The sequence below is a fragment of the Leopardus geoffroyi genome, chromosome E1, assembly GCF_018350155.1.
Source record: "Leopardus geoffroyi isolate Oge1 chromosome E1, O.geoffroyi_Oge1_pat1.0, whole genome shotgun sequence".
Classification (NCBI taxonomy): domain Eukaryota; kingdom Metazoa; phylum Chordata; class Mammalia; order Carnivora; family Felidae; genus Leopardus; species Leopardus geoffroyi.
In genome coordinates, this window is record NC_059330.1 from 30,115,395 (window position 1) to 30,134,926 (window position 19,532).

Here is a 19,532-nt window from a genome sequence, read left to right on the forward strand (position 1 = left end):
CTGGGGAGTTATTTTGGCTTTATAATGTGTTAGTATCATGACCTTTATGGTGACCTCATCGTAATGATGATAGCATCATCTTAACATACGTTATACATACATTTAAACAGCACATTAAACTGTACAAAGCATGTTCACTTACACTGCCTCATTTGTTTTCATCCTTATAACATCACGTGGGGCAGCTGGAACTGGTACTTCTGTCCTGATTTCATACATAAAGAATCTGAAGCCCAGGGATGCCTGGGTGGCTCAGTCGGTTGAGCGTCCGACTTCGGCTCAGGTCACGATCTCACGGTCCGTGAGTTCGAGCCCCGCGTCGGGCTCTGGGCTGATGGCTCAGAGCCTGGAGCCTGCTTCGGATTCTGTGTCTCCCTCTCTCTCTGCCCCTCCCCCACTCATGCTCTGTCTCTCACTCTCAAAAATAAATAAACATTAAAAAAATAATAATAATAATCTGAAGCCCAGAGGAGACAGAATGTTTGCCCAGGATCACAAACAAAGTTAGCAGGTGGCAGAGTGACAACTCGCCTCTTCGATCCGTCTTTGCCAATCCATGGTTCCGCTCCTTGGAATATCTAAGATCCTCTCTGAGTATCTACCAGAGAGCGTGTTCATTCCCATAGATTCACTCTGTGCTGCTGAGCTCTAAGCCTGGGCCGGATCTTCAGCTTTACCTAATCTTCCTGGGATTGAGGAAGACACAATCATGAAATCATAGAACGCTGAAGCAGAGGGAGACCTGAGAGGTCACAGACTAACCTAGTCATTTTATAAAAGAAAGGAAACCAAAGCTCAGAGAAGTTGTGAGCTTTGTTCCCAAGAGCATTTGGTTTGTAAGAAGTCAGGGCTAAGCCTGAACTCAAAGATAGTTCTTTTCACATGGTTTAATGAGGAACAGGAGGAGGTAAATGTAGTATGTACTTTACTGAAACTAATCACCTCCATGTGTACAAGCACCTCCAGGGCCAGAAATGACAGTCATGAATTCATTCATTCATTCATTCATTCATTCATTCATTCATTCATACGACAATCATGTACCATGTGCCAGGCACTGGGCTTGTCATTGGGTTTATAATGGTGAACCAAGCACAGTCCCTGCCTTCAAGGAGAATACAGTCTAGAAAGAGAAACAGACATCAAGCATATAATATACGGATAAAGATGTAATTACAAACTGGCAATAAGACTATAAGGGAAACTTAACATGGTGCTCTGAAAGAATACAACAGGAAGACCTAATTATTTATACTGCAGAGTCTGGAAGACTTCCCACTGCTCCCCCCCACCCAACCCAATTCCAGCCTGATTTGTGGTCCCTGATACATCTCTGTGGAGACCTAAGATTTCACGGATCAGGACTGAAGTTCAAAGAGGAGATGTGACTTACTCAGAAAGGTCGCTTAGCTCTAGTTAGAGCAGAAGCAGAGGACAATAACCTCCTGACTTTCTGGCTAGGGCTTTTGTATAAATGCCATCTTAAACTTTAAAAAAAGGTGTTTTTTTTAATGTTTTACTTATTTTTGAGAGAGAGAGAGAGGGCAAGTGGGAGAGACATGGAGAGAGAGAGAGGGAGACAAAGATTCTGAAGCAGGCTCCAGGCTCTGAGCTGACAGCACAGAGCCTGACTTGGGGCTCGAACTCACGAACCACAAGATCATGACCTGAGCCGAAGTCCAGTGCTTAACCTCCTGAGCCACCCAGGTGCCGCTATAAATGCCCTTACTGCAGACCCATGCTCCACTACCAAAGTTCAGAGTGACATCACCCTTCACAACTCACAGGCTCCCAGGAGACTGGCACTTTGACCTAGTCTATACCATGCCATAATCAGCACACTGCATGGAACAGACAAACCAAGATTTTGACAAACGCTTGCCAATGAAGCTAGGTATTTTCTAGAAAATAGTTTGTCTCATCTTCCTTGAGTGGTTCATCGGTTATTGTAGTGAAGAATAAGCTGGACTTCCCTAAGCTGAGGGCACATATTTATTTAGAGCTTAAAATGCTTTGTAGTATAGCCTCAATTCTTTCTTTGTAAATGGGCAACTTTTCTTTGGCAGTGAACAGTGTGACCTCACTTCTCTTGATAAATTGTTTCTATCTGTTAATGTAATGCTTAGCACACACGTCATCGGAAAGAGAAATGGTTGATTAGAATAGAAGAGACACAACCCCATTTATTTAGATTTGTCACACTCTCTGGGTTTTATGCACCCATGGCTCGTGGATGTGTCCCCATTTAACACCTTGGGCAGTGGGATTAGATAGGGGTGATGGATGCCATTTCTCATTAAAATTAAGAGTTCCTTGACTCATTATGCTTTTCTCCACTTAACTTTATTTTTCTTTTCCTTGGGGATGAGTGGAGTGATAGAATTGGAGACTTTTTAATATTATTTCCATATCCACATTTAGCTATTTACAACTATGTGACTTGAAGTGATGGAACAGTCAAGACTGGTTTTAAAATGGGGAAAAATTTTAATAGAACTCTCCTTTAAAGAAACATTCCAAACTGTAGGAAATGCTCTAAATACAGAGATGTTCGTGGCAGCAGCACTTCTAATAGTGAAGCAACTGGAAGAAACTTGAACAGCCAAGGATCAAAAAAACCAAAAAATACGCACTGATGAATTCCATGCCATATGAATGGATTAAAACAATGCTTCAGAACAAAAGTCATAACATGGGGATGTGAAGTAGAAGAGAAGAAGGCCAGTACAGCACAGTTGTCATTAACAGTAGAGGTGGGGAGCGGCACCTGGGTGGCTCAGTCGGTTAAGCGTCCAACTTCGGCTCAGGTCATGATCTCACAGCTTGTGAGTTCAAGCCCCATGTTGGGCTCTGCACTGACAGCTGGGAGCCTGGAGGTGCCTCGGATTCTGTGTCTCCCTCTCTCTCTGCCCCTCCCCCGCTCATGCTCTATCTCTCTCTCCTTCAAAAATAAATAAACATTAAGAAAAAAATTTTTAAGAGTAGAGGTGGGGTGCCTGGGTGGCTCAGTAGGTTAAGCGTCCAACCACGGCTCAGGTCATGATCTCGCGGCTCACGAGTTCGAGCCCCGAGTTGGGCTCTGTGCTGACAGCTTGGAGCCTGGAGCCTGTTTTGGATTCTGTGTCTCCCTCTCTGTCTGTCTCTCCCTCAAAAATAAATAAACATCAAAAACAAAAAAAGAGCAGAGGCTCTGGGATTAAAAACTGGACTCTTGCATGGCTGTAGAACCTCAGCACGTTCCTCTGTTGGCTTTAGGGTTCCTCATTCATGAGGAGAGAATAATGATTGTATGTATTCCATAGGGCTGTGTGAGGGATAGAAGAAGCAACGTTTCTAAAGCCTTGACTCCACACCTGGCATGTGCTATGGGCTTGACAAATGTTCACCATTGTTGTTAAATTTATGATCTCAACTTATTATGGGGCCCCAAATTACCAAAAGTTCCTCCAAGGAGTAGATTTCTTTGGGCTGTAGGACTGAGGGTAACTGATCTGTTTCTTTGTTTATATTCTGTTCTTTGCAGTGTTCTGTAATTATGACACTGGTTTTTCCATTTGTCCCCAACCCTCTTTTCACTAGAAAAAAAACTTTGACCTTTACTGACCTGCTCTGTGTCTCCAGGAGCCTGATTCTTACACACAGCGTCCCTTCAGGTGGCAGCTCCTGATGGTGTCCCCGCCCCAGCGCTCCCCCATCTCCCTCCGAGTGTAGGGGTGATAAAGGCTGCCCCATCCAGCTAGTCCTGGGTGCCTTGCTATCCCTTGTCCATTCACGAACCCTGCCCACTTCTCTGTAAATAATCCCTTCATTAAAATTACTTCAGACTTCAAGCTGACTGTACTTCTGTTTCTGCTGGGACTCTGGCTGATAGAAGGAGCATACATTATTTTTTATAATTGGAAAAATTTTATTTGAGAAGCGCAAAGGACCACCCCTGCCTCCCACCTCCCAAAAGGAAGCACTCCTCACGGCGTGGAGAGGCCCCTCGGCTTCCAGACTTGAGGGTGATTATTTTTGTTTCATTTTTGAGCCCTCACATGAAATTAGGCTTCAGGCTAGAACACCTATTTCTTAGAAAAACACACTTTCTCCCGGAGAGAAATTCTAGAAAGCAGTCGCGGACTATTGACAAACTATAATGCTGCAAAGGGATCTGGCCAAAAAGGGATCAAGAGAAAATCTCCAAGGGGACAAGGCGGCCCGGAAGCGGCTCATCACCTGCAGTGCCAGCTGTGTGCCCAGTGGGGCCATCGTGGACAGAGCTGTGCCTTGAGTGGAGACCTGCCTCTGTGGCCACTGGAAACTCACCAGCCCCTGTGGCGTCTGGACTCAGCAACGGCCAGGCTCCCAGGGGGTAAGTGATACAGTTTGTTCAGTCCGGGGGTGGTGATGGGGCTGGTTGGGGGGGCTGAGGGGGGAGGCTTGGCACGTCACCGAGCACTGCTCCGCCGTTAAATCTCCACTGGCAGGCTGACTTTTCCCCAGGAGGAAGCGTGGGGAGGAATCTCACAGTTGCATGGCAATAAAGAGCTGCCTGGTGGGCCTCCCTCTCGGCCAAGAGGCTTCATGGCTCCAGAGTTCTGGAGGGGTGTGTGAGGGGGAGGAGGAGAAATAAGCCACTCGACTCAGTACTGATGCGATCACCTTTGCGGAGACTTTCCGGCGGCAACCGTGTTGAAGACAGCGAGCTTGGGGGAGCCAGCAGGGTGCAGAAGGATGAAACTGAAGGTGGTGGGGGGAGGGGAGGGAAATGGGGGTGGGAGGAGAGGAGAGGGAGGTGGAGGTGGGTGGCGTCCAAGAAGAACCGTGGAGTTGTGAAGGAAAGGGGTGAGCGGTGAGGCTCAGTAAAAGACAGTGTTGGACAAAGCCAGTTAAAAACTCCAGCCTCAGTGGGCCTTACTCTCTTTATGCTGCAAAGTGAATTCTTATATTGGTGAGCCTTCTTTCCTCACATAAGCCCTCCAAGCCCTACAAAGAGGGGGTCTGTGTTTATCACGTTCATTGTGACTCACAATGAATTCACTGAATAGCTAACTATGTAATATATATGTTAAACCCTGTGCCAAGTTCTAGGAATACAGAGATGAACAAGACATCGCTGTTTACATAAGGCTCCAGTCTGATGGGAGAGACCCATGTTGAAGACATGACCACACATGCACAGCCTGGTTGCACATTAGAATGACCTAGCAACTCTTGAAGGGTATCTGTGCTCGGGTTTCTGCCCTGCAAAGACTCAGATTTGATTGGTCTTGGAAGAGGCCCTGGCATGGACCCGAAGGTGATTCTAATGGGCAGCTTTGTTGGAGAATTCCTGTTCTAAATATACTCAGGGTTCCCATGAACTTCCAATGACGGTCAAATGAAATTTGGACAATAATTTACTGGATGTATTAGATACTAGAGGCTCTAAAAAGTTCTATAATAAAGAAACCTATTTAAACTTAAAAATATACTGCAAAAATAAATAGATGTTTGTGATTTGTGAACATTATTTTGAAAGGCATGATAGAACTCATTAGGCATGATTTATATGAAATACTTAGAAATGCCTCTCTGAAGAAATGACCTTAAAAATTTTTTTAACATTTATTTATTTTTAAGAGACAAAGACAGAGCGTTAGTGGGGAAGGGGCAGAGAGAGAGAGGGAGACACAGAATCTGAAGTAGGCTCCAGGCTCTGAGCTGTCAGCACAGAGCCCGATGTGGGGCTCGAACTCACAGGTGGCAAGATCATGACCTGAGCCGAAGTCACATGCTCAACTGACTGAGCCACCCAGGCACCCCAAGAAATGACTTTTAATAGAGATCTGAACAGTCAATGGTCAGGGAATGGGGGGATCAGTTCCAGGCAGAGGGATCATCATGTGCAAAGGTCCTGTGGTAGGGGAAAACTGCTTTAAGAACAGAAAGGTGGTCAATGCTACCGTACTGTAGGAGGTGAGGGGAAAAAAAGACACGATTTGTGCCTTCAAGGAACTCATCATACCTTAGTAAAAAACTCAAATATTCCAAAAACTTCTATTACTCTATGGATCTATGATTTTCCAAATAAAACAGGAAGAAGAAGAAATCAGTGTCAAGAATAATCCTTCACCAGCTGATATAAAAACCCATTTCATGTTTGTCCCTAGGTAACTTACATAATTTTTGGAAACAGCAGATATGCTTTCATAATGTTGGCTTAGGGTAATATTAGTATTAGGTCATGTTTACTAAGCATAGTCTGGGTAACAGGGAGAAGTGACCTGGAGATTGAATCAAAATGCCAAATGGCACCTATGCCTGCCTATCATTTTTCTCTTCAAATCCTTCAAAAGGGAAACAAGGTACAGTATTTAAAAATATATCCATTAGCTAGAAAACAAAGTGAGCCTACGTGCTCATTTTCCACCTCCTTGTTTCCTCCTTGATCCTTAGCAGCCACTAACCTGTTCTATATTTCTATAGTTTTGTTATTTCAAGAGTGTTCTATACATGGAACAATATACTATGTAGCCTTTATTCACTGGCATTTTCACTCAACATAATCCTCTAGAGATTCATCCAGGCCGTTGTGTGTCCTGATACTCTGTTCCTTTTCATTGCTGAATATTATTCCATGGTACAGACATACCACATTTAGTTTAACCATTCACCAAATTGGATTGCTTCCAGTTTTTGATTATTACAGATAAAGCTACTATAAACAGTTGTGAACAGGTTTTTATGTGAACACAAGTTTTCATTTTTCTGGAATAAATGCCTACCAGTTTGTGGGATGTATGGTACTTGCATGCTTCTTTTTTTAAAAAAGATTGTCAAACTGCTTTTCAGAGTGCCTGTATCATTTTACATTCCCACCAGCAATGGATGAGTGATCCCATGTCTCTGCATCCTTGCCATGTGGTGTTGTCAACTATTTTCAAATTTTTTTGCTGCTCTGATTGGCATATGGCAATATTTCACGGTGGTTTTGATTTGCGTGTCCTTAATGCAAACCCAGTGAGTTATTATTATAAAGTGGAACTTGAGTAGATGGCACTTGAGGAGGGAAAATAGGTGCTACTCTTGGGAAAATAGGTCCTACACTCTGAAAGGATCATTTGAAACAAATTTTGAATATGATAATGGCAAGTAGGGTAGGAAAGAGAAAAGAGGCTATTAGAGATTTGAGGAAAATACATAGGTAAGGAAATCATAGTACACTATCTGACTTTGCAATGTCAAAACTTACACATTCAGTGTAGACTGCACACAGTGACTTCCTTCCAAAAAAACAGGATGGAAGAAGTAACTTTACAGTGGAGAAACCAGACAGACACATCTCAGCCAGGTGATCAAGGCCAACATCAATAGTGATGAGTCCTGTTGGGAGCATGTACTCTTGATATGATGGGTTGAAAATGGCTAGCTAAAACTTCATCTCTGTGGTCTTCTGCCCCCAAACCCATATCCCTAGTCTAATCATGAAGAAAGATATCAGTCATGTCCAATAGAGGCACATTCTACAAAATACCTGACCAGTCTTCCTCAAAATTACCAAGATCATCAAAAACAAGGACAGTCTGAGAAACTGTCGGCCAAAGGAGCCCAAGGTGGTATGATGTGTAAATGTCATGTAAGGTCTTAGATGGGGTCCTGGGACCAAAAAGAGACATCAGGTGAAAACTAAGGTTACTGAAAGAGAGTAAGGACTTTAGTTAAAAACAACAACAACCAAAACAAAAAACAAAAAAACGAACCAAAAGTGTGCACACTCATAATAGTATAAACATTGTTGACTTAACTAAAAATAGAAATATAATTACGTTGAGAGAATCAGGGACTGTAGATGAGGGTGGTATTATGAGAGAGTTAAATTCTTTTCTGTTATAGTTATAATTGCACATATAAGACCTGCAATTGATGTATCAAGTAAGAGCCATAGAAGCATATTAATTAAAGTAGACAGGTAATTATGAGAACTAGAGGAATTAAAGCTGGCTGGCTGTGAAGAGTAGGGTAGGAATAATGGGGCAAATAACTTTTTTTTTTGTATTATAAACCCTTCAGTGCAAATTTGTTTTTTAATCCCATTCTTAGATCACTTTAGACAAAAATAAAAATAAAAAGTATACATAAAAAGAGACAGACCTTCCGTTCGAGTAAATAAATATAACTATATACTCTTTATGAGAGATAAATGTATCTGAAATGTCATGGGAAGGATGCACATAAAAAGATGGAAAGACAGCAGGCAAATGGGAAGAGAGAAGGCACAGTTAATCACAAACAAAATAGTTGAAGCAAACAGTGTTAAGCAAGACAAATAAAGCAGCTTCTCAGAGATCAAAGATCAAAGGGACAAACACTTTGGAAAAAGACAGGGATTTAAACAACATCTACACATTCACACTATATACCCAATGGAGTTCACACATTCTTTTCAAACACCAAATCCAGTGCATATACACGGATTGATTGGCTAGCTACAAATAAGAGTTTTAGAATATCTCAACAGTATACAGAGCACATTAAAATTTTTTCTTAAAATAATAAAATTAGAAATTAATAATAAAAATATAGCAAAATATATGGTCATTTAGAAGTTTAAAATGGCTTGCATAAAAACTCTGCTTAAAGTGGGAATTACAAATTGTTTAGAAATAAATGATTATAGCACCTTGCTTTAAACTTTCTGGATATGAACAAGATAGGGGAAAATTTATAGCCTTAAATACATGGATTGGAAAACAAGAAAAATAAAGGAACAAGTAAATGAACTTTTCAAATTAAAAAAAAAAAAACAGGAAAGAAAGAATAAAGTAAACCAACAGAAAGCATCAGGAACTGGCAAAGCTAAAGCCAGAAATTAATGAATTAGAAAATAAGCAAGAAATAGGTTTTATGAATTAAGAATGTTAATTCTTCAAACAAACCAATAAAATAACAAAAGTTCAACAATTGTAAAAGAAAGGGCACATATACGTGACTTTTGAAATACTAAAGGGACCATAATCACAGAGGAGATTTAAAAATTATGTTCAATGCTATATCAACAATCATAATCCAAATTCCTTAATTTGGTAAAGGCTGTCTACCAGAAACCTCTCCTAGAGATCATACCTAATGGTAAAATATTAGGCGTGCCTGGGTGGTTCTGTTGGTTAAGTGTCTGACTCTTGATTTTGGCTCAGGTCATGATCTTGTGGTTCGTGGGTTTGAGCCCTATGTCTGCATTGATGGTGTGGAGCCTTCTTGGGATTTTCTCTTCCTCCCTCTCTCTCTGCCCCTCCCCTCCCCTGCTCCTGCACTCTCTCTCTCAACATAAATAAATAAACTTAAAAAGATGGTAAAATACTAGATGCACATTGACAAAAGCAGGTAGGAGAGAAGGATAGCTACTGTCCCACTTACTGCACACAATGTATTGGGAATCAGAAATCACATTGATTCTCGTTGATGAAGTGAGATCCAGGAAAGAATGAAAAGTACTGGAAAGGACAAAATGATCCTTACTTGAAGATGATATAGCAAAAAAAGCATAAGATGCAAGACAATCTACTGAAGAAAAAAAAGTTACTAACAGAGCTCAGCAAAGCAACCAACTAAAGATTTCTTTTGAACTAGCACTAGCTCTTCTATTGTCCTACAATAGCCAATTAGAGAATATCTTGAAAAGAGAGTTGATTCATAATAGTCATGAAACCTGTAAAATATATGCGGCATGAAACTTAATGGGAAATGTAGAAGGCCCATATAAAGAAAATTATTAAACCTTCCTGAATACGTAAAATTCAACTTGATTAGGAAGACATGTCATGGATGGAAAGGCTTTCTCCAAATTAATTTAGGAATATGATGCTACTCCAATAAGGTTTTTTCACTTAAACTTGACAAGCCAATTCTAAAATTCGTTTGGAAGGGAACATGTGTGCAACTAACTGAGACATTTTGAAAAAGATTACCCTGGGGAGGGACTCGCCCTACCAGATGTTAAAATATACTGTAAAGTTACTATATGGTGTGAAAATTAATAAAAGGAAATGCCGTTTAAAGTGGATTGGGGAGGCCAGAAGGGGGAGCTCTCACACCCTACCACTCATTGTCAATTACAAACCCAACAGGAAGTCTCTGGTACTTCAGCTACTGCTTTACTACCCCAGCAGGAGGAAGAAAGGTTTTTCTCTTGCCCCAGCAACAGCTCAGCCAATGAGAGACCTCACAACTCAGCCAATGAAAAGCCGCTATACTTCAAACTCCCAGTTTACTCCAGTGGATTTTTGCTTTATAACAGCTCCTCTCAGCTTCCCTCACTTTCCTCTTTGAAGAGTGTTCCTCTGCTTTGCTCTTTGGACTTGTTGTATCTTGCTTATCCCGAGTTGCAACCCTCTACTTTCGCTAAATGAACCCAGTTTTGCTGGTGAAGTAACTGGCAGTTTTATTTTTAAGGTTAACAATGGGTGTAGATAAAAAACAAACAATGGGCGTAGATAGGTGAGTGAGACAAAGAATGTGAATGCATAAACCTTCCCACTTCTAGTTAAGGATCCCAGAAGGAAATATTGTTGCAAGTAAAACAGAGACACATACAAGGATTATAACATCATATAATAGAAAAAAAAAAAAAATGGACACAACCTATGGCTATCAGTGGAAGAGTAATTAGATAAATTATAGCACTTCTAGCCAGGGAATAGGAATACTATACAATTGTTAAAAAGAATGAAGGGGCGCCTGGGTGGCTCAGTCCGTTAAGTGTCCGACTTTGGCTCAGGTCATGATCTCGCGGTCTGTGAGTTTGAACCCCATGTCAGGCTCTGTACAGACAGCTTAGAGCCTGGAGCCTGCTTGGGATTCTGTGTCTCCCTCTCTCTCTGTCCCTACCCCACTCATGCTTTGCCTCTCTCTGTCTCTGAAAGATGAATAAACCTTGAAAAAAAAATTTTTTTTTTAAAAAGAATGAAGATCCAAACACACTGACACAGAAAGATAGATTGATATGTATGCTACATTGTTGAATTAAAAATAAATGTAGTTGTAAGATTACACGGTGTGATAATTTTATATTAGAGCACACAAACAAAACCATACATCTGTGTGCTTACACATGCATGTACATACATCAAGAAAAGATTTATAAGGACATACACTGGACTCGTAACAGAGATTAATTTAGTGATGGGGTGTCACATTGGAGGAAAGAGTAAATTGTTTTACTTTGTCTTTTATATAACCTGTACTTCCTTGTTTGCAGGTTAAAAACCTAAGTGAGGAAAATGCAAAAAGACTATGTTTTACAACATATATTATTATAGTGTTGCTGTTCCCTCCCTCTCATTGGACCTGCTGTTTTTCCTCCTCATACATTTAGCTGCTGAACTTATTTCCACATTTTCACTTGCATGCAAAAAATGTTAATCCGCTGAGTTTCATGTCCTTCAGACCTAACATCTTCAGCCTCTCCTAGGGGCTCTCACCTGCAAACCTCTGGCCTCACCCCTGCCCAAACGGGCTAACTAAAATGATAAATCCTTTTGTTTTGTGGAATTTAATCCTTTCAATCTAGTAATGAGGGTAGCCTCCTCATATTATGATCAGATTAATTCTTCAATTAATTAAACATGGACAATAATTCTAGTCCTTAGAGCAATGAATTTTGTTGGTAGGCAAAATATCTTTCTAATTATAAGGTTGAGGGAAAAAATAATAGAAGGGGTAAAAATAATATAAATACCAAGCAATGTGCACCTAAGTCCCAGGAGGTCAGGTTTTTCTCAAGTCTTGTGAAGAGATGGCCCCAATGATCAAATCATGGTCAAGTTCACACTATAATTATAAATTATCAACCCCTAGGATTTTCATGTACAAATGGTAGACTCTCTTTCCTAGAAGCTACAGTGCTCCCAGACATCTCTCTGGAATTCTCTAACTTCCTTTCTTTCTGGGAAAGAAGTTGGAGGTATTGGAGGTAGTGGTTGGCAGAAACACCAGCCTGGGCTTTGCTGGAGTGGATATAATACCAGGTCCTGGCAATCTCTGCAAGGAGAAATTTTTTTTCATTTAATTTAATTTTTTTTTTTTTTTTTTTTTGTAGAAAATGTCATCAAAGGCAGAGCAGTTAAATGGTTTGCTATTACAAGCCTTTGTAGGAAGGAATTAGGGTGGTGGTTTCTAATCTGCTGGATGACACGGAAAAGATGGGGAAGGGCACCAACCAAACCAGTGTCCTGCCCACACCCACTGGAACAGCTACTGTAGCGTCTCATCATTGGCAAACCGCAAAGGGTGCCACGTCAGGCCCTGCTCTAAAAAACACACAACAACAACAACAACAAACACAGAAAGGAGTTCATCCTATGGATGGAAAACAGATGCTGCACTGCACCTGTTAGAGGTTACCTTCCTTTCCATTCCTAACCCAGCAAAGAGCAGCAAAATCACTTTTGCAAATGTTCTCTGCTTTGGGGCTGCAGAGAAATGACACATCCTGTGCAGATGAGAGCTTCAGACAGGTTACCCAACACAGCGAGGAGAAAATGTGAAATGAGGTCCTGGCAATTGTCCAAAGCATCAGAGCATTTGAAATAACTCTAGTCTGGCTCTGTAAACCACGAAAATTGGTGAGATGGGACCAAAAGATGCAAGAGCTCTTTGAATCCAAGAAGGAAACACCTAGAAACAGACAAGTCGTTCCCTTAGCCTCATTTTCCTGCATTTAGGGGAGAGGCAGGCAGAAAACTCCAGTGGGTCTTACTCAGAACTGTTTCCATGGTTTTAAACTGAAATTGATGCCTTTAATGTCCAGGTTGTGATGACAATCGGCCTGGTTGCACGGCTCCTTTCATCGCCAGGGCCTGCACGGGGCTTGTAAAGAGATGCTCTTAAAAAGATTTCTGGATGTCAACAAACTCTTAAAAAAAAAAAAACCAACAACCCCAAATATGTTGATGAGTTGAGCATATGCAAGTGAGGAACCAAAGGATTCATATTTTCTTTCAAACACAGGCTCAAGTATGAAGGGGAGGACATCCGGTTGTCAAAATAAGCTTGAGGTTTTGTGAACCCAGAAATTCTAGAGAGCAGGGTGAGATTTGTTCCAAACCCTAAATACTGCAGGGTTAAGTCTTCCCTCTAAACAATTAGATAACTGACATCTCATTCCGTGGATTTCTCCCTTGTTTCTTCTTTTCTAAAGCAAACAAAATAATTCGCCTTGTTTCAGGGTAATTTTGCTAATATTTCCATAATTAAATAATTACTTCAACTCCTGAATTAAAAACTGTCCCGTCTCCGGGTACAGGAGGCTGCCAGCTGTTTTAAATAACCCTTGAGAGTGGTCAGGTTAAGGACTCAATTTATGACCTTATAAATTAACACAAGGAAACCTACTCCATAATGCAACAGACAATTCTATTTATAATGCTTAATTAATCCCCTCCAGTCACCAGCAGAACCCACTTGTGGCTTTCATTTCAACCTCACCCAAACGCAAGTCTCCTGAGATGAGACGTGTTAATATGTGAATGCTGATAGAGTTTGCAGGCCTCATGGGCGAGTATTAAATAGCGGACGGTCTGGATGAATCAGCTTCCGATTGTTCACTAATCAAATGTAAGAAGAAAATGGCAAGTTTGGCCGCACTGACGAAACCCTTCATCAAAAAACCTGAGCTGGAGCGAGGTAGAAAGAGAGGAAAATGCCCAAGTCTGACACTGCCCGCAAACACTAGCTCTAGACTTCAGGAAATCTCGGCAGAGCAGAGACCCCGACAAAGTGTCAGAATTGTATCAAAGGATGGCTGTAGGAGGCTGTCCTGGGTGGCTTCATTTGTCTGGTGTCACCTGTACCCCGAGGCTGCTCTCTTTTTGATAAGAAAACTCAAAGTGGTAACCAATTCTATGCTGCCTTACCTAAGGTATTACAGAGTGGAGTCATCTGAAAAATCCCAAGTATCTCAGAAGGCTACAGGGTGTGGGCAGAGTCATTTCTGCAGACAAAGAAGATTCTCCTGGGATTAGGCCCTGGGCGGGAGAAAGGAATCACCGCTTGGACAGGAATTCTGCCTGGTGGCCTGGCGTCTTGGAATATGCATGGACGGCTTTATCAGGTTTTAGGACTGTGCAGGGTATAATCAGGAAAATGACTTTCTCCCTTTTTTGTCCACCGTGTTCAAGAATCAACATAACGTGATGTGTGCAGCTCTACTGGAGTCTTTAGCCAAGCTCCTTAACCTCGCTGCCTCGGGTTCCTCATCCACAAAGTAGAAGTGCTAACAGTGCCCATCTCCAGGGTTCTTGTGAGATTACACAGAGCTAATACACATGGAGGTTTCAAACAGTGCCTGGCATACAGTAGGCGCTCCGCAGCCTCGACTGTTCTTATCGCAGCCTCACTCTGCTGCTTTCTCCTCTGGACTCCCTGTCTTCCCTCCAGGTGCTGCTGTAGCAGCTACGTCTGGCTGCCAGCAGCTCTCCCAAATAGCTTCCTAACTCACTTCCTCATTCCAGGTCCACACCTCTTCCAACGCATCAGACACAGTACTGCAACCTAAGTCTTTCATAGTCTATCTCCCATCCTGTCCCCCTCTTATTCAGGGGTCTGCAGAGTTCATCATCTAATGTCGAAACTCCTTAATCTTGAATTCAAGTGTCATTGTACCCCTGCCTCCTGCCCTAGTTTCTCTCTCTGCTCTTACATTTCACGGGACCTTCTTGTGAGCCCTCACCTCCCCTGGAGCTATGATCTGTTCCCCTGCTCTCCTCTGCCTGTTCTAGCATGTTCTTGCTCTTCAACTGTGCTCCCAGGTTTCTCCACTTGGAGGCTACCTCCCCCTCCCACCAGCACCTTCTTTTTTTAAAACATTTAAAAAAATGTATTTACTTTGAGAGAGAGAGAGAGAGCTGGGGAGGTGCAGAGAGAGAGAGAGAGAGAGAGAGAAAGACTCAGAGAGAGAGAGAATCTCAAGCATGCTCCACACTGCCAGCATGGAGCCCGATGTGGGGCTCGAACTCACGAACTGCGAGATCATGACCTGAGTCAAAATGTGGAGTCGGACGCCTAACTGACTGAGCCACCCAGATGCCCCTCCCCCCAGCATCTTCTGGTCCAAATCCTAGACATCCTTGAAAACCAAATGCCACCTCGACCTTGGAACTTTTCTGATCCTATCATGTTACTTTCCTCTTTCTTTTCTGACTCCCAACATCTTTATCGGTTTTTCTTTTAAATCCTCAACCCTAGTTACCTGCTATTACAGATACCAATGCATATGCCTCTTAGTATGTTCCATTTCCCACCCTCTGAGCTCCTTGGATTGAGACTGATTCTTCAGTGTGTCTTACTCAGTCTTGTCTCCATCGCTATGCTATGCACAAAACAGGCCCTCTGCAAACAAGAATGGAATTATTAATATTTTGGACAGGTTTGGAATAGTGACAGCCTGATCCTGCAGTTCATGCTTCCTGTGACTTATTCTCAGTAACCCCTTGCTCTGTACGGGAGTGCCTATGCAAATATGTCAACTCAAAAAGTAAATGGGATTAAAAAATCCCATCGGCAGCAGAAAAAAACCAATGGATTGTTTTTTAAGAAGAAGCAATGGGGAAAAAAAAAAGAAATCTGGAGTCCAGTACCTTTATATCTGGTCACTACAGCTGCGTTGACACTAAGAGGCTCTTGAAAGCTGACAGTGAGTGATGTGCTGCTGGTCACCATAAGAGAGGCGTTGGTTGGCACCTCGGGGGCTCCTGGGACAGAAGGAAAAACATAAGGATCTTAACATCGCCAATCCTTTTCAAACAACGTTCCCGCCTCTTCAAAGGATACCCTGAAACACACACTATGGAAACATTTGTTTGTAGAGCCTAATAGCTTTTGCTTTTGAACATTTTCATTAGAAGTCTCAATGGCCTTTATTTGTTGCTATTGTGATCTTATTTGAGCATTAGAACATCTTCTGAAGGGGTAAATAATACCAGTTAAGCCTTCCCAAAGTATCCTGGAAACACAACAGGAGATTGACCTGGACCAGTGGAGAGGAGGCCAGAAAGTGTTAGCAGGAACTGTTGATAGAGACTGGTACATTTCATGAAGTATTTTCATGTAAATCATTGAACTGGAGCCTTTTTGCAACCCTGTTGGGTAGAAAGGGCAAGTAACAGCGTGTGCACGTTCAGGAGGAAGAAACCACGTCTGAAGAGACCACACTAACTTGTTCAAGGACGCAGTGAAGACACAGCTAAGACCAAAGCCCGTGGCTTCGGATGCCCCGTTCTGGGCTCCTTCCCGTGTGGAATGCTCAGGGCCTGGCTCTCATGCTGCCTCCTATTACATCAAGTAACATTTTCTGAGAAAGAATTCATGGACGAATGTCATGCCCATTAACCTTGGGTTTTAAAGGACTCCTGATAGTTTTAGGTGTTCCTTAACACCCAGAAGGTGTTTTGTGATTTAGAAAATTACCCCCCAAATGGCTGTAAGTCTAAAACTATAACTACGTCTAGTATTAATCTGTGTCCTAAATGAGGCACAATAGCGAATGCATTTATTAAAACTATTGCTGAATGTCTTTTTTTTAATGCTAAAGTATTTATTTTACAATAAGATTCTGTAAAAAAATCTTTATTTAAGCAAGTTATTCTATTAGTTAAAACAAAGCAAAGGTAATAAGTTTGAAAGCAAATTAGTATGTATTTTTTATGAATGTCTTTTTTTTAATTAAAAAAACACGTATCGGCATTGCTGAAGAGATTATTAATATTGAAAACAAACTTCCATGAATGTTGCTTAAGCTATTTGCTTTAAGAGAAAGGATTAGGGTATGGTTCGATATTTAGCACTGCTTTAGAAAGCCAGATTTTCACTACTTTTTGTCTTTATCTATAGCACATAGCAGAGGCAGATATTTCCAAACTAATGAACTGATCTTTCTCTTATATTCAAATTCTCCAGTCACTGTGTGTCTGGAGTGTCACAACAACCACACTTGTTGTTGTGGGTTTAAATAAGATCTACTTTTAGAATAAGATTTTAGTATTTCCCAAGTGTTTGACTTTTATATATTTTTATAGTAGGGGCTGCTCTAAGCATTACCTTCCAGTGCTAATGAGTATTATCCAGAAACAATGCTTTTTCTTAAACTAATGGAAAGAATTGGTGATGAGAACAGAAGTACAGATAAAGCACAGTTCAGTGACTGACTGTCCTCTGTCGCCTGTAGTAACTGAAGATTGGTTTATATAAGCTCCCTATAAAAAAAAAAATGCAAGAGAGAGTTGAAAACAACTTAAACTTGGGTTGAAGGCAGAAACTGGACAAATAGGAAAACAAATATTTTCCACCTCCACATCCCAAAATATAGCCACTTAGGGTATCAAACCATCCAGGTTATTAGGCAGTAGGGCGTATCGGGTGGAAAGCTCTAGATGAGTGTGAGATGGTGGAGACAGGCCAGCAGCACTGAAGCCTCATGGCTGTGGTCAGAGAACCTATCGGGAGCCAGAAAATCAAGCGAGACAAAAGATCCTTTTACAGTCGCCCAGAGCCCTCGCTCCAAATAGGCTGACAACGGCCATCCATGACCCTGTAGCAGAACTGCCAAAAAAAAAAAAAAAAAGTCAGTAAAAGAAGGCCTGGCTGTCTCCAACCAACCTGGTTTCTAGTTAAATGCAGAAGTCCTCTGCTTATACTCACTGGCGTGCTCGAAGCCCGTTCTCATGCGTCTGTAGAGCCGACACCTCCACTCCCAAGCTTTCAGCTGTTTCTCTTTCTCGGTGTTGTCCAGACTGGGTCCTTCGTTCTCCACCTGGGCGGACAGCTCGCTCACCCTCTGCTGGGCCTCCTGCACCAGCGTGGCAAGGTGCATCGCTCGGCTTTCCAGGCTGACAACTGGAGGGAAAGACATGGCTGACTCCTTTCTCCTTCTGGGGCAATGCCGCTTCATTGGCAGGGTAGTTAAGAGTCTACTGTGGACTTTAAAAAATGCCCGGGCTAAGTGGGATCTGTGTTCCTCATTACCCGACTGACTCCAGTACATCGAAGTAGTGGTAAATCCATCCATTTAAGATATCTCATTGCTCTGTGGCCCTCTTGTCACAGGCACCCCAAGTAGCTGCCTAGCACGGTTCACTAGAACTCCACTATCAAGTACCCATGAGGACCACTTCTAACCCAGATTGCACACATTTGTTTCCATGATCTTTAGAAAGACAAACAGGGCCAAAAGCTCTGTAGGGCTAGGAAGGCCTTAGGAAAAGTCATCCACAAGGCAAGTTGCATACTATTAAAGTTGGTTGGTCATTTTTTCCCCTTCCTTTTTTCTTTCTTTCTTTTTTCTTTTTTCTTTTTTTTTTTGGTAGCATCAGATTCGAATTTTCTGCTCTTATCACATTGTGCCAATCTCATAGACGTTTTTGTATATACGTCTCAGTGGTGTAATATTTACCTATTTATTTATTTAAAATATTTTTTAATGTTTATTTTTGAGAGAGAGAGAGACATATAGACGGAGTGTGAGCGGGCAAGGGACGGAGAGAGAGGGAGACCCAGAATCCGAAGCAGGCTCCAGGCTCCAAGCTGTCAGCACAGAGCTGGATGCAGGGCTTGAACTCACGAACCGTGAGATCCTGACCTGAGCTGAAGTCGGACACTTAACTGACTGAGCCACCCAGACGCCCCACCAATTTATTTATTGCTAACAAAGTGCCCACTGCCATGGTAGGGCTGCACATTCTGACACTGGGTGTCATTAGACAATGATCTTCTATCAATTCGATCTCTGATCATGATCTCAGGGAAGGAATGGTTTCTGGAGATGCCTATGCCTGACAGCAAGTTCGACTATTCTTTTTACGGAGAGGGATTATACAGCTTGATATTTTTGTTTTACTCAATACATGATATCTCAGCTAAATTCACATGATGGCGTTTACCCAACTGGCCCTTGTGTGAGTGAATATTCGGGACAACAACAGAATGCATTGCATTCTTGTGTCAGACTGGGAAGCTGCTTCTTGGCCTTTGCTCCTGGCTCTCACGAACGTGAGGGCTGCCTCAGCGGTCACTTGGTCACTCTGCAGGAGCCCCCCTCTCTCCGGTTAGTGGTAAGGAGGAGGCAGCCTCCGCGTGGTCTTGTGGAAGGGAACCATGCAAATACTGAAACAGACCAGAATCAAGTTCTGCTGCTCTGTCGCCAACATGTGTTTGACCCTCTCTGTGACCAAAACAATATTTCCCCCTGGTGGGTGAGAAAGAAATCCAACCATTCCATTCTTCTAATTAAGGGGGGGGGGGGGGGTGGAATATGATGAAGATAACTCAAGTGAAAACTTGTTAGGTGTATTTTGAAATGGAAATTAGGTGGTTATAGATTCATCTTCTCTGTGTTCATAGGCATGTTTGCATTAATTACAGGAAATGAATAATAATTTATTATTGCCCCTGCTCACCATCAGTCTCAATTTATTTACAGATGAGGTCAATGAAAAATTAGTTGAGTCTTTTTTTCTTTTCCTTTCTTTCTTCTTTCTTTTTAAAGTTGCTGTTTGGAACACTCAGGACTGTGTTTTGCT

The 19,532-nt window shown here is 42.0% G+C and overlaps 1 protein-coding gene across 2 annotated transcripts in view; it reads right to left on the reverse strand.

Moving 5' to 3' along the window:
• The window catches only part of ANKFN1 (ankyrin repeat and fibronectin type III domain containing 1), a 304,247-nt gene that overhangs the window by 104,245 nt on the left and 180,470 nt on the right, over positions 1–19,532 (reverse strand). For both annotated transcript variants that reach the window (XM_045488308.1, XM_045488309.1), the window contains exons 6-7: positions 17,656–17,850; positions 15,597–15,710 (exon numbers count right to left, since the gene is read on the reverse strand). In XM_045488308.1, the coding sequence (XP_045344264.1) occupies positions 15,597–15,710; positions 17,656–17,850 (309 nt within the window). The remainder of the gene's footprint in view (positions 1–15,596; positions 15,711–17,655; positions 17,851–19,532) is intronic.